This window comes from Mus musculus, chromosome X, assembly GCF_000001635.26.
Source record: "Mus musculus strain C57BL/6J chromosome X, GRCm38.p6 C57BL/6J".
Taxonomy (NCBI): domain Eukaryota; kingdom Metazoa; phylum Chordata; class Mammalia; order Rodentia; family Muridae; genus Mus; species Mus musculus.
Window position 1 is genome coordinate 96455044 of NC_000086.7, and position 15505 is coordinate 96470548.

General features: G+C 38.3%; 2 protein-coding genes across 5 annotated transcripts in view; one reads left to right on the forward strand and one right to left on the reverse strand.

Moving 5' to 3' along the window:
- The window catches only part of Hsf3 (heat shock transcription factor 3), a gene marked incomplete at its 5' end in the record, with an annotated part of 150117 nt that extends 148866 nt beyond the window's left edge, over positions 1 to 1251 (reverse strand). Inside the window, one exon of the mRNA NM_001310755.1 lies at positions 642 to 1251. Coding sequence (NP_001297684.1) covers positions 642 to 707 — 66 coding nt within the window. The remainder of the gene's footprint in view (positions 1 to 641) is intronic.
- The window catches only part of Heph (hephaestin), a 119050-nt gene continuing 103937 nt past the window's right edge, over positions 393 to 15505 (forward strand). For 2 of the 4 annotated variants that reach the window (NM_010417.2, NM_001159628.1), the window contains exons 1-5: positions 393 to 670; positions 4532 to 4726; positions 7848 to 8048; positions 10767 to 11011; positions 14902 to 15114. In NM_010417.2, coding sequence (NP_034547.2) covers positions 7882 to 8048; positions 10767 to 11011; positions 14902 to 15114 — 625 coding nt within the window. In that variant the 5' untranslated portion in view covers positions 393 to 670; positions 4532 to 4726; positions 7848 to 7881. Of the gene's footprint in view, positions 671 to 1302; positions 1573 to 4531; positions 4727 to 7847; positions 8049 to 10766; positions 11012 to 14901; positions 15115 to 15505 lie in introns of those variants that run through there. The other 2 variants (NM_001159627.1, NM_181273.4) reach the window with 1 other exon arrangement.

The following is a 15505-nucleotide window of genomic DNA, read 5'->3' on the forward strand; positions in this document are numbered from 1 at the left end:
CACACTCAGAGAAATTTGTGAATAAATATTATAAGCCCGGAAATCTTGTCTCGCTTGCCTTCTGTAGTCTTTACTGTGTTGACTTAAGAGCATCTATAATGACCTGCTTCTTGTTATGTTTCATGAGTCAGAGCCCAGGCCTTATCCCTTCCCCTCCCTCCTTCCCTGTCATAAATGCCTTAGAGCCTGGACTTGGATCTCAGGTTAATGGGTTTGGTCACCACCTTCTCCCTCCAGCTTCAAGGTCCACATGAGTGTTAGGCAGGTAAACCTAGGTGCTGCTGTGAACCAATCCAGCTGCTGCTTAAGTACTGCGTGTTTCTGAGGTAGCTGAGGCTGGTAGCTCCTCCCTTCTCTTTACTGGTGTTTCTGCTTCACTTGGCCTACGCTGCAATTTGCAGGGCAGCTCCTCAGTGGCTGACTAGCCTTAAAACCTCTAGTTGTTTATGGTTCAGACTTTGCCCTACCAGCTCAGTGGGACTTTCTGTCTTATGAAAGTCCTCTTTCTTGGCCCCTACTCCAGGTGCTTCAGGTTCGGGGCAAAGGAAGTGTGTAGAGCTGGAGTGAAGAAGACAGTCTGCTCTCAGTGGAGATCTCCCCAAGGCAAAGTAAGGACACCACGTACTAGATTATCATCTTACCTGTACTCTTCGTGAGTTTGGGGAGTCTGGTGAGTAGAAATAGCCCCTCTCAACAGGGCGTAGCATATTCTTCACACATTCTTTCCTTACATTTCTTTCTCAGGTGCTCTTATTATTTAAAAGGCGACTTCATAGAATCATAGACTAGTGACTTTTACAGAGATGAATGGCTTCATATCTGCCTTAAGACCCTCATCATACAAATGGAAAGGACCACAGTGAAGCAAGGCCCTAGGCTAGATCCAGCCAGCGAATTATTGCCAACACCAGAAGACCTAGGACGTAGGTCCTACTTAGTCCAGTGACTTTTCACTGCCTTTTCTTTGCAGAAGAGACAGAAACGGTGTGGGCTACAAAAATTAAAAAAAAAATCCAGAGTACAGTTTAAATCTTAAGAGATCTTCGTGGCATTACTATTGTCACTGTCATTATCAGCATTTCTACCACCGAGTTACACAACTTGTCCTCCTATTTCTTAACCCAGGCAGTTGGAATCTGCCCGTGGGCTTTGGCTGGCCACACCAAAGATGCATTTTCATCCCAGCTCAGCAAAGCCAACTAGCAAGCAACATAAACAGCCCACCTCCTTGTAATTCCTCCGGAGATCCTCACCAGGATTTGGAAAACACCCGGATATTGTTAAAGAACCACCCCGGGTTTTGTACCAAACCGGCGGGAACAGGACATTCCAGTAGTTTAGTTTGTGGAAAAGAGGGCACCCAGCACTGTCCCCTCCCCCTTTCACTCACCCCAGTAATCCCCGCCAGACAGGAGTCCTAGATTTAATTCTTGGGAAGAGCTTTGTAACCGTGTTTACTAAGTAAACAGGTCTGGCAGGCTCAGGCTGGGGTCTGCAGTTCAGCATTGATGGGCCGCTGACATGAATTTGGAAGGAAGAAAAAGAAAGGAAGGAAGGGCTTTCTTTAACAAGGTAAGTTTTCTCTTTTGAAACAACCTCACTGGCCTTCCTATCAAAAATGCTTACTCAGTTAGGTTTAGAAAAGTCCAGGGTCACTGGGAGAAAAAGTAGGTGGACTGCAGAGTTGGAGGAAGTTTATTTAGGTGCACAGGGAAATAACAGGAGACAATAGACTGCCTTCCTTTTGTTCCTCTAGCCAAAATGGCCCGAATCACATTGGTCCCACTGTTTTGTGGGACAGTCCTGTAGTCATAGAGAATAGTCCATTTTGCTGTCTAAACAGCCTGTTAGTTTTCTGGCTCCTAGGTTGGGAAGTTTTGTTGAGATCATGTAACTGTAAATTCCTTGAACAGGAGATCACAAGCCCTTAGCTACAACTATGTTAGGTTTCATTTTTTTTTTCACACAAGGTAGGCACAGATTCAGTAAGTGCTAATTGAGTCACACTAAAATATGAATTATTTTAAGAGTATTTAGTGTATAATGAGCAAAACCTTTATTAAGCATGGATTTAAATTCTGGCCTTGTTGGATGCATGATTTTGAACCAACCATTTCACCACTGTGGTATCAGTTGTCTAAGTTTCTCACCACCACACACGCACATAAAAGTAGTTTCTAAAAGTTTTATAGATAGATATGAAGGATATAGTGGATTCAGTTTCTCATTACTGGGTGTCTGCCATGTAGTAAACAATTTGTATATTGCCTCAGATATTCTTGATTTGTTTGAGTCTCAAAACAGTCCTGTGAAATGATAAGAACCCCCATTTTGAGGATGAAAAAGCAGAGGTTCACAGAAGTGAAAATAATTTACTGACACCTCTTACAGGCGAGATGGAATCTGAATGAGGGTCATTAACGTCAATTTGTTTTCTATCAACAGAGTGACAAAAAGTTCAGAAAGCAAGGAGCCAAACTGAGAGGCTGGCGGTGGGGCTTGCTCACTTTAGATAGTTCCAAACTCCTATTCATTTTAGTGATTTTCTGTCTGAGATGAGCTGTTTAAAGCCAGTCTAGTTAACTAACACAAGACTAATGGGAGAGGAAAAAAGGAATCATCACATTAAAGAAGTGACTTGCAAGTTCTAGAGAAAACCTTCATGTAAATTTCCATGATTCATAAGGATTGGCTCAGAGTACCATAGTATGCCTAGAAAGTAACTGAAAGGAAGGAGAGGTTTGACTTTCTCCTCAGGTTGAAACAAGGACTTGGTGTACATGAATTAAATTGCAGTGAATTCCAGGTAACTGCTGAGCTTGTCCTTGCTCTGAATGGTTCTTCCTTTTTACTTCTTACAGAGATTTCCCTTTTGCTTTTACCCAGCACTCATGCCCACCTTATTTATCTCCTCTCTTGTTTTCCTTTTCCCACACCAGTCCAGTTTTTCTCTGCAGGCCCACCAGCAAGAAACATGTCATAGCCCTGATGAAAAATTTACACGAGGATTTCATGTCTTTCATCTCATTGGGTCTTCATAGAAAAAAAAAAAAACATTGAGAGGCCCAAAGTATAGATTTTCACTATTTAAAAAAATGAGATTAGTCTCAGGAAGCTACATAATTTGCTTAGTGTCATGTGACAAATGAAGGAAAAAGTGGATTCTCAATCTCTCTCTCTCTCTCTCTTTCTCTCTCTCTCTCCCTTTCTCTCTCTCTCTGCTTGGATACTTTCCACATTTTCATGAAATGTCCAAATGGTTCTAAAGGAAGTGCATGGATTCTTCCTTTCCTCTGCCCTTAAAATGTATGATAAAAACCAAAGCAAACAACATCAATGACAACTTCAGGCTCAAGGCAGAAGGATAGGAAGTCAGTAATTTAAAGGAAGAAAAGCTAGTACTTACAAGATATGTTGGTAAGTTCCAGATACTGTATATATTTATCTTATTTAAACAGTATTCACAAGTAAGTTTATGTGACTTTAAATTTCTAAATTCTGGTTTCTTTAACAAACACACACACACACACACACACACACACACACACACACACACACACACACACACGTGGAGAGAAAGAAAGAAAGAGAGAGAGAGAGAGAGAGAGAGAGAGAGAGAGAGAGGAGTAGGTTAACTTGGAACTTAACTATATAGTCCAGATTGGCTTTTGAGTTCTTGATCTTCCTGCCTCAACCTTCACCTCCATGAATACTAGGATTATAGGTATGTGTCATCATAATTGCCCCAAGGACTAGCTTACATTAAACCAAGTTTCTTCCATGGACAGAATGTCAGCCTGATATGTGTACATTTTATGCCAATGCAAAAGTGCTTCTATACTTTGAATGTGTTACCCAGTATCAGAACATTAGAATATATACATGTCTATCATTATCATAAAGTGATATGTTTTGGGCTAGGAGTACTTTCTTTGCTTGTACTATGACTTGGATTTGATTACTAGGAACAGAAAGAAAGAACAAGAGAAGAAGAGAGAACAAGAGAAAAAGAGAGAAAGGGAAACAAACAAACTTAAGTTTGTGATAGTGCTTGGCTTTATGTTTACATCTATTTCCTCAATAATAATTGCCACAGTTACTTTCCATAACTAGCTTGTATATATATGCAATTTTATTTGCGCTTTATACAGGTATAGTCTGTCTGTTCATTTAATCTTCACAATAACTCTATGAGACAGCAAATAGTGTTAAAGGAGAAGATTCTGGTGGATCCAGGCTTTGTTTAAGAGGTGTGAGTCCAAAGCCTCTGCCCTGCATGTAAAACATGGAAATCAAATCCATATCTTACATGACTATGAGAAATAAGGTCTCAGATATGAAAAGTATGTCATAAAGTAGAATTGTTAGGTTCTATAGTCTCCAAACTTTGGGAACACTAGTCACCATTTCCAACTTTGAATACTTGTTCATTCTATGCTAATGGTCTATACTAAGTCTTTCCAGACCTTTCTAAACTTATCATGTGAAACTGCAGTAATGGAACATTTACCTGGAATTGTTTTCTCTCTAGGTAAATAAGCTGAAGGCATAACTGCTTGTACTTCTTTGAGAAGGAAGTTTGAACGAAGTCCAGTGTACACGCAGAAGTCCACTGAAAGAAGGTCACTCCTTCCAGGCTGAGGGTCCTAAGGAATGGATAAATGTGTTTCCAGGCATAGTATTGTGTGTAGTTACATGTGACTGTACCTGTGTTTCACCAGTAAATGTGAGTATTGGCATCATGCAAGAGAAACGATTCTGAGAACAGTTTAAATACCAAAATTTTCAGTTGCACACCATTGTTTTCCATTAGATTATAAAATTTCCATAGCTTTTACCATGTCAATACTGCATAGCTTGGCTCTGTATGTTTCATTGTTTTATAGATTAAAAAAACCCTGGGGTTCATTAAGGTAAAAAAAAAAGTGCCTGAAGTCACTATTCAAACTAGTGCTAGAAGTTAGTCTGTAGCTAACAGGTGGGGACACGCATGCCTATTCATTTCTTCCACTTTAACAGTAGCTGTTACAGCCTGCCTACTAGGCCCTCTGCACTGCATCTGCTAATAGCTATATGGATACCTGTGTTCTGTGACTTCCAGTCTCAAGGATTTTATAGTACAATGTAGTAAATGAAGGCAATTTCCTAGGAAACTGCAAGATACATTAGCAAACTGTAGCTAGGAGAAAAAAGGAAAAAGCCAGCAAGCAAGAAAATAGGAATCATCTCCTGTGCTCCAAACATTGGTATTACTAGGGCTCTTTTAAGTAATATTTTCTGATTTATTCCTCCAAGGCTGATACTAAACTTATGTTACACGTGAGTTTAACATAGCTGTTAAATAATAACCAGGTTATACAACCAGTCAGTGGGGCAGACAGGTTTCTGCAAGAAGTTGCTCCCCACCCCCAAAGACATGCCTGTCTTTACACCTTAGGGCTTTCTGCCAGACATAATATGGAGACTGGTGTTTAATACTTACATGATTACTGTGTATGGAAAAGCCTGAGAGTTCTTTTTTAAAAGTCTCTAAGCTTGATTTTAATTAGAGTAAGTATCTGGGCTTACTTAGGGTAAATACCTTCTTATCCACATGTGAATCTGTGCATCTTTTTAAATATTTTGTGGTAGTAGGGCTTGGATTAATTAACTAATTAATTAATTTTAAAGTTTCTTTTCTTTATGTGGCCCAGGATGGGCTTGAATATATAAACCTTTTGCTTCAATCTTTTGCCTCAACCTCCTGAGTACTGATATTAGTCGTTCACCACCATACCCAGTATAGACTGAATTTCTAGTTTGGGGTAATAGTCCCTATTACTTATTCTTTGAGTTGAGTATTTAATGAAACAGGTTGTTTCATGCACTGAACATGGTGTTTTGCCCTTAGTCATATCTCACTGAAACATAGTTATTATCATTATTATGATTATCGCCTTGTATGATTATCTCTCTGTTTCTAAAGCAAACATAGCCACATGCCATTGCATATTTTAGAATGCATGCAGTTTTTCTAGCTCTAGCTATGTCTGTGAGTATATGCAGAATTCCCCAACATATACATGTGAGTGTACAAATGCATTTTTCTGCCCACATCTTAGGTGCTGGAAACATATTTCCTGGAATTAAATTCCAACTTTAACTTCTGTTAACTAAGATGGCCTTGGGCAAGTGACTTTACATCTCTGTTTTCCAATTCCTCCACTATACCATGGGGAATAATGGTATCTACTTCATAGAATGGCTGTAAGACTTAAAAATTTTAGTTTGTATTATATGGTTAAAATGATCACACCATAGACAAAATAAATACCTATTTATTGTTGTTATTCCAAAGGTGGCTGTGTCTCTATGTTGACAATATGGCTGCATGTGGATGTAAATATGTAAATTTGTGCATTTATTAATTATTATTATTATTATTATTATTATTATTATTATTATTATTATTATTTTGAGACAGGGTTTCTCTGTGTAGCTCTGGCTATCCTGGAACTCACTTTGTAGACCAGGCTGGCCTTGAACTCAGAAATCTGCCTGCCTCTGCCTCCCGAGTGCTAGGATTAAAGGTGTGCTCCACCACACCCAGCCTCATTTGTGCTTTTAAGTAAATGCATGTGTGCATATGAATGTATGTTTGTTTCTGGGTTTGGTCACTATGTATGGTATGATTTAGTGCCTTCTGTCCAGGTTCAAGAATTCTAACCTTCTTGCTTAAAACATTGAAATAAGAGGCTATAAAGCTGAGTATGGCAGTGAGTCAGGATGAAGTGAGTTTATATACAGAATTGGGAACCAGCAGAGAATTTAAGATGTTCAAACAACTTCCCTTACATACTTTCACTTTTTTTGCACTATCTCATTTTTGTTTATCATTTTAAAGGCAAAAATAAAACATATACAAAATATCTGTAAATCCTATATTGTTCAGCATATTTTCAGAAACTGAACACATCCAAGTAAATAGAATATAGATAAAGGAACAGAACATGACCTCTTCCCTTCCCAGTCACTGATCTTTGCCTCAAGGGTGAACATTATCTTCATTTTTTATGGTGTTAGGGATGGAACCCAGGAACTAATGTACAGTACGTAGTATATATACAACTGAGCTGGTTTTTCACTTGTCTCCTTAATTCTTGTAGAACAGATTCATTTTCTGTAATTTGCCCTTTACCTGAATGAAATCATAGAATATGTATGCTTTTGTGTTTTTCTTTAGAGTTGCATTTACCAGTCTGCCCATTGTGTTGTGCATAGTCTTAGGTTGTTCATTATTATTGCCATTCTGAATTCCATTGTGTAAATAAAATGCAATTTACTTAACCATTTCAATATTGATTGACATTTTGGAAGTTTTCATTTTGGGTCTATGAATATTCCAGCAAATATCTTTTGATGTTTTCTCACATGTTTCTAAATATGATTTATTGATTATGGGAAGTAGCTGCTATGAGTCATTTTTTGCTTAAGGGAAAATAGACAAAGGAAGAATTACTAACTTTATCAAGATACCAAGTCAGTTGGTATAGTCTGATCATGATTCTGATGACTGTTTCCTGGTTTGAGGGTCAGAGTACATTCTTTCTTCCATATTGCTGAAAGAACAGAATTCAAGTTTCTCTTCTGAAGGAAGCAATACATGATTAGCAGTATGGGTGAATTTTTAACTTTGTTCTCTAACAGCCTATATATAGAGGCCACTGGATATTTGTTGGACAGAAAGGAATCTAGAGAGGTTTAAAAACAGAACAACAACAACAACAACAACAAAAATCTTGGGTTAACTGAGTGCATGCAAAATTTCTTTGTTCTCTTTTTATCTTTTCCCCCCTTCAAACCAACAGATTCCATTTCCTGTTTCTCAAAGTACTGTGGGCCATGAAGGCAGGCCATCTTCTCTGGGCTTTACTGTTGATGCACTCCTTGTGGTCTATACCAACTGATGGGGCCATTCGAAACTACTACTTGGGCATCCAGGATATGCAGTGGAACTATGCTCCCAAAGGAAGAAATGTCATCACAAATCAGACTCTCAACAATGACACGTAGGTTTCATCTCTTGTATTATTAGAGGTTGAGAAGGACGAGGACATTCTTGCAGTTCAAGAGCTGGTCTTCTGGGAGTTTTTTCTTTGGGTATAATAGCACCCAGCTTCTAGACTCTTTGGACCACACATGCAACAACAGATTTCTTGGAAACAAAGTTGACTCAGGATCCAACATCCCATCCCAAGTTTATTTTTCAGCAATGAAGCACCTTAGCATTTTTAGATTCCTATCGATAAGTATATGTTTCTTTGCATCTAAGATGGGATTCATAATGCCAATTTATCAACAGCTGTTTGGTTTATTTTTTTAATGAAAGGTATGTAATATTTATATGTATAGTGAAATGAAACTTTTGTACACTGGTAGAACTACCCTAATTCTATATATGTGAAAAAGTCTTACAAGTAAGGAAATGACAGTAACAGATAGACAAGAGCTCTAGGAGAGATGCCATACTATTTATCTACAAATATGTCATTCAATTCCTGGAAAATCTCTAGGAGGTCTGAATATCATCAAAATTGTGATATGAGGATAGAACCAAAGATCTTGTAAACTCTACCACTGAGCAACATGTAAACATAGGCAGTATTGATTTCATAAATGAGAAAACAGGCTCATACAAGTCAAGTGACTCATCTAAATTCTATAGCTAGTAAATGGAGGAGCTGGGTTTTGGGTGTTCAAATATCTGTAAAGTGGATGTGTACATGATTCTATTTTTAACCATTGTACCCTTCACATTTAAGTTACCTTTCTTCTCTTCTCTTCTCTTCTCTTCTCTTCTCTTCTCTTCTCTTCTCTTCTCTTCTCTTCTCTTCTCTTCTCTTCTTTTTATGCACTCTATCCTCTGATCTTCTGTCCCCCTCCCCTTCCATCTCTCTCTTTTTCCTCCCCATCCTTCTTTCCTTTCCTTTCCTTTCCTTTCCTTTCCTTTCCTTTCCTTTCCTTTCCTTTCCTTTCCTTTCCTTTCCTTTCCTTTCCTTTCCCTTCCTTCCTTCCTTCCTTCCTTCCTTCCTTCCTTCCTTCCTTCCTTCTTCGCTTCTTTCTTTCTTTCTTTCTTTCTTTCTTTCTTTCTTTCTTTCTTTCTTTCTTTCTTTCTTTCTCTATCTCTCTCCTTCCTTCCTTCCTTCTTTGCTTCTTTCTTTCTTTCTTTCTTTCTTTCTTTCTTTCTTTCTTTCTTTCTTTCTTTCTTTCTTTCTCCTTCCTTCCTTCCTTCCTTCCTTCCTTCCTTCCTTCCTTCCTTCCTTCCTTCCTTCCTTTTTCTTACACTCAGAGACATCTTATACTTTATACTATTGGACAGGCTGTTCAGGAACTCATTATGTAATTCTTGCTATGTTTGAACTCATGAAAATCCTCCTGCTTCAGCCTGTCTAACAGTGGGAAGGTTTAACATTTCGTGATCTTAGAAACTGGTTAATGCTTCACCAAGAGTAAAAAGAAAATGAATGAATGTATTATAGCATCTTTTGCAATGGTGGCTCATTTATCTCTCCAAAGCCCAAAGTTTTCCATCTCAATGTACTAACAGCTTTATTTTTCTCTTTCTGTTTTCAAAGTCCTGGTAGACATCTTATAACCTCATATATTGTAGGCAAGTGTTCTCTAACATTGAGATGTATGATTAGCATAAGCTGGTTTTTGGTACAAACTATTCAGCCAGCTTTGAAGTCAGAACTCTTCTATTAAATTTGCTCTGAAAGGGAAAAAATAATTACTCACCTTAATAATTTCAAGTAATAGCTGTGAGCTTTGGTAATTTTCCAGGCACTATACTAAAGATTCCTGAAGTTTTAGTTTACTTTTTCTTTCTCACTGTTATAAGAATCAAATCCAAGGCCTTGTGCATGTTAACCATGCACTTTAACACCCAAGACCTAGAATATAAAATTCTTTTTATCACCATAACAACTTTGTAAGTCAGATGCTATGATTACCTTTCACTTGGAAGATGGTAAAATTATATACATTGAAGTTATCTGGAAGATGGTGAAATTATGTATGGAGAAGTTAAAGCAGCTTGTCCAATGTTTCAAAAATCTGAAAAATGGAGCAGATGACATTTAATCCAATGTGGCCTGTCTCCAAAGCCTGCAGTCATGACTACCATGATCCTTTGCTGTTTCTATACAGCAGCACGAGACTAATGGTTACATGAATGAGAAGTTGGCTGTTTAAAAACAGTTGTTTTTTTTCCATTTTTATTAGGTATTTAGCTCATTTACATTTCCAATGCTATACCAAAAGTCCCCCATACCCACCCACCCCCACTCCCCTACCCACCCACTTCCCCTTTTTGGCCCTGGCGTTCCCCTGTACTGGGGCATATAAAGTTTGCGTGTCCAATGAGCCTCTCTTTCCAGTGATGGCCGACTAGGCCATCTTTTGATACATATGCAGCTAGAGTCAAGAGCTCCGGGGTACCGGTTAGTTCATAATGTTGTACCACCTATAGGGTTGCAGATCCCTTTATACAGCTGGTTGTCTCTTTGTCAGTATATATTTGTTTGCACCATGTAAGAGTGACTTTTTGGATGTTAAAAGTTGGCCATATTTCAGAAATTTTGTATGCCTCAACTTTCTACTTCACATATTTTCACAAGGGCAATCTAATTCCTTTTTTTTTTTTTTTGCTAGCATTCTCTGGGGAAGAAAATTCTAGTTGTTTGAAGATGGTAGAAAAGTTGTAATTCTTTCTTGTATTTTCTCAGAGTGGCTTCCAGTTTCCTGAAGTCTGGCAAAAACAGGATAGGGAGTAGTTACAAGAAGACTGTTTATAAGGAATACAGTGATGGCACATACACTGAAGAAATAGCCAAGCCTGCCTGGTTGGGCTTCCTAGGACCACTGTTACAGGCTGAGGTGGGGGATGTCATCTTGATTCACCTGAAGAATTTTGCGAGCCGACCTTACACCATTCACCCTCACGGTGTTTTTTATGAGAAGGACTCAGAAGGTAAAGCAACCTACCTTTTCTTTCTTCTGTTTCTATGAAGTATTGCTTTTCCTTTACCACCATTTGAGAAAGAAGAGCTTAGAACGAGAGTTACCTCTTTCTCCATTTTCTTGGTCTTTTGAACAGAATCTTGTTCTGTTCTTCAGGATAGTTTAGAACTCATGATTCTCCTTCCTAGGTCTACTGAATGCTTGGATACTATTATCATACCCAGTCCAAAATAGCTCCTTTCCTTTCCTTTCCTTTCCTTTCCTTTCCTTTCCTTTCCTTTCCTTCCCCTTCCCCTTCCCCTTCCCCTTCCCCTTCCCCTTCCCCTTCCCCTTCCCCTTCCCCTTCCCCTTCCCCTTCCCCTTCCCCTTCCCCTCCCCTCCCCTCCCCTCCCCTCCCCTCCCCTCCCCTCCCCTCCCCTCCCCTTCCCTTCCCTTCCCTTCCCTTCCCTTCCCTTCCCTGCCCTCCCTTCCCCTCCTCTCCCCTACTTTCTCCCTACCCTCTCCCTACCCTCTCCCTACCCTTTCCTTCCTTTCTCTCTTTCTCTCTTTCATTCTCTTTCTTTCTTTCTTTCTTTCTTTCTTTCTTTCTTTCTTTCTTTCTTTCTTTCTTTCTTTCTTTTCTTCCTTCCTTCCTTCCTTCCTTCCTTCCTTCCTTCCTTCCTTCTTTGCCAACTCTGTTATTAAATACTACCCAGGACCATGGAGACTAGACAGGTTCTTACCTGGGATTCGTAGAGTATGTACCCAAATTACATTAGCCAGGGGCTTATACAGAAATAACCTACAAGACTACTTCCTGCATTCATCCAATCAGGGGCAAGCATATATCTTGGTGCACTTCCTGCCTATGTACTCTCATCTATGTGTAGTCAAGCACCCATTCTGTGCAACTGGTCAAACTATATAACATTTTCTTACTTACTGATTTACCATAACAAAACTTTATTCAGAGTAAACATAGCTGTGTACTAATATCAGTACTAATGCATCCATTGTTTACTTTGAGCAAGATATTGCATGTCTCTGTGCTACAGATTCTGTATGAGGAATATGAAAACACAGGTCCTTTTTTATTATTACAAAGAACTATTTGAATTCCTATTCTACGGAGCATTTGAATATGCTTTTGAGAGAAAAGTTCTGTGAAAGTAATAGAATGCTATTCTGAGTCCACAGCCTTCCAGAAGGTCTATTTTTTCAAAGAAGGTGCTCAGTTTATTCTTTAGCATCTTCTAACATTTGAGGCACAATGGCCTAAAACAAATATTGCAGTTAGTGAGAAAATTAAATTGCTAAGTCAGAAGCTCTTGTTTGAGATAAAGATGCAGAGAAAAGGAACCAATTTGTACTGTTGAAGGGAAGGTAAATTAGTATGGCCATCAGGTAGCAATATGCAGTTCCTAAAACTAGAACTGTATTACTCCCAGAAATCTCATAACTAGGTATATATTCAAAGAAAATGATACCAACACGTTGAAGAGACATATACTCCCACACTCCCATGATTATTGTAACACTATTCACAATAGCCATATTATATAATCATCTTAAATGTTCCTCTACAGATGACTAGACAAAGAAAATGGTGTATTAGACAAAGTGTCCCATCCCCAGAACTACAATATATAGTATTCAAATATGCATATATGCATTAATATATTATGCATACATATACATTAATAGAATATAATATATTAATATATATTGCATTCATATACAATGAAATATACACACACATATTTATGTTATTCAACCTCAGGAAAAAAAGAGAAATATTTTGTTTTATGACAACATGGAATTATCTAGAAGGGCACCATGTTGAGTGAACTAAAACAGTTACAGAAAGATAGATGCCATATGATTTCATTATGTATGGAATCTAAAATAGTTGTTATTATAGACATTGAGAATAACAGTTATCAGAGGCTGGGACAAAGAAAGGATAAGTGTGGGGAGAGATTACTCAAAATCCAATGTCACAGATAGCTTTGGTGTTCTGTGGCATGCTAGGGTAGCATATAAGTAACAATAACACTTTGAAAGTCATAACAAAATAAATATTACTTTGGTGATACATAACTGTGATTTTCGCACTTAGGAGGAAGAGGCAGTAGGATAATGAGTTCCCTGTATCAAACCATAAAGCAACCCTTTTACTAAATCAAAATTGTTAGAAGTGATAATTTTTAATGTAAAAGAATAAAATTACTTTCAGTTTTATTTTCTCTACAATGAGAAAGTAAGTCCACTTACCATTAAGTCGATTTTAAGCTAAAGCTCTCTGATTGTTGACTGTATGCATTTCAAAGTGAGTGTTTGAAAGGAGGGAGTCCCAGTACCCTCAGGCTGAGTCTCCTTATATACCCAGGCTAGTATCGTAATTGGAGATCCTCCAATTTCTAAGTGTTAATAGAACTGTACTCTCATGACTTTTTTCTGAATGTAGCTCCTGCCAAGTGATTTCTATTTTTTCTCAGAAATCCTATAGTTATTTTAATTTTACTTAATTTTATGCTTTAAAAAGTAAATTATCAAATTCATCTCTCATCACTCATCCCCTCTCCTCTAATACCTCCCCCATCCTCACATTGGTATTCCTTCTTCCCAACTTCATGCGATTTCTTTCTTTCTTTCTTTCTTTCTTTCTTTCTTTCTTTCTTTCTTTCTTTCTTTCTTTCTTTCTTTCTTTCTCTCTCTCTCTCTCTCTCTCTCTCTCTCTCTCTCTCTCTCTCTCTTTCTTTCTTTCTTTCTTTCCTTTAAGATTGGTGATTCCTTTTTACTTATTTATTTTTTATATATTTTTTAATTAGGTATTTTCTTCATTTACATTTCAAATGCTATCCCAAAAGTCCCCCAGACCCTCCCCACCACCACCCACCCACTCCTACTTCTTGGCCCTGGCGTTCCCTGTACTGAGGCATATAAAGTTTGCAAGACCAAAGGGCCTCTCTTCCCAATGATGGCCGACTAGGCCATCTTCTGATACATATGCAGCTAGAGACATGAGCTTTATTTCTTAAAGTCAACTCAATACTCCACTTAGTGCTACCAGTATGTGCATACATGGAGGGCCACTGACTGGAGCATCAGTAGCCCCACAGAGGCTACATTCTGAAGAAAGTAGACTCTCTTTTTCTGGAAGCCATCATTTGCCATTATCTCTTCAAATAAGAGTAGAACTTCATGATTATCCCCCACTCCATCCATGCTTGCATTTTGCCTGGCTTGATCTTTTGTGGATCTTATGCATTCCACTTCTACCACTATGAATTTATGCAAGCAACTGCCTTCTGACGCCCAGGAATATCTCTCAAGCCAACAAAGAAGGCTTTTCAGTAGTACGTGGCCATCAATACAGAGACCTACAACTGATCAATATGCAGAGAACTAGGAACTGTGGAGTGCTCTGATGTAATCGAGACAACTATATTATATCCTATCCCCCAGGGTTTAGGAATCAGTGAGGAAGAGGGTGCAGAATGATTATAAGATACAGAGGTGGTTCATGATGTACAATGAATTGTTTCTTTCTTTTGCCTATTGTTGATGTAAGAACTGGGGTGAGGAACACTGTAGTTTTAACCTTAGAGTATAATATTCAAGACTTGACTTAAGTATCCCACATATCTCACACATTTTTATATTTTCCAATGTAATTTATTATTACTGTTTATGTGTATATGATATGTATGTGTGTGTGTGAATTCCACAGTATACATGTTGATGACAATTTTGTGGAGATAGTTCTTCTGGCTTTAAATGGATCTTAGGGTTCGAAGTCAGTTCACCAGGCTTGTTCAGTAAGTGCCTTTACCCACTCAGTGTTCTCACTGACTCATGTTTTCTTGTTAATCTGCTATCCTCCTACCTGATACTAGACATGTACATTTTTATTTGTAGGCTCACTATACCCAGATGGTTCTTCTGGGTATCTGAAAGCGGATGATTCTGTCCCCCCTGGGGGCAGCCATGTCTACAACTGGAGTATTCCAGAAAGTCATGCCCCCACTGAGGCAGACCCAGCATGCCTCACCTGGATTTACCACTCGCATGTAGATGCTCCAAGAGACATTGCAACTGGTCTCATTGGACCTCTTATCACCTGTAAAAGAGGTACTTATTCAGACAACAAGCCATAAGATATAATTTTGGACATATGTGGGAAACAGTGAGATATTTGAACCAAGATCATATTGAGTAGCAAGCAACCTGAGTGATACCTATTTATTAGTCTGCCAAACTCTCATTCCACTGTTGTGCCTATTTCATTGCCTTTAAAAAACACTCACCAAACAACTCCACTCCTTTTCTGTTGTTTCTTATTTCATGTTTAAAATTCAAATTAGTGATAATGGCAGCCAGCACACATTTGAGTAAGGTAAATGATAAGAACTTAGGAATGGATTTAGCTGACTGATTTAGAATGGTTATCTTCAAAGAGTAGTCATGTTTGAAGATCAAGGGATAGCAGGAATTGAAGATATAGGCAAGGATGGTGGGAGGA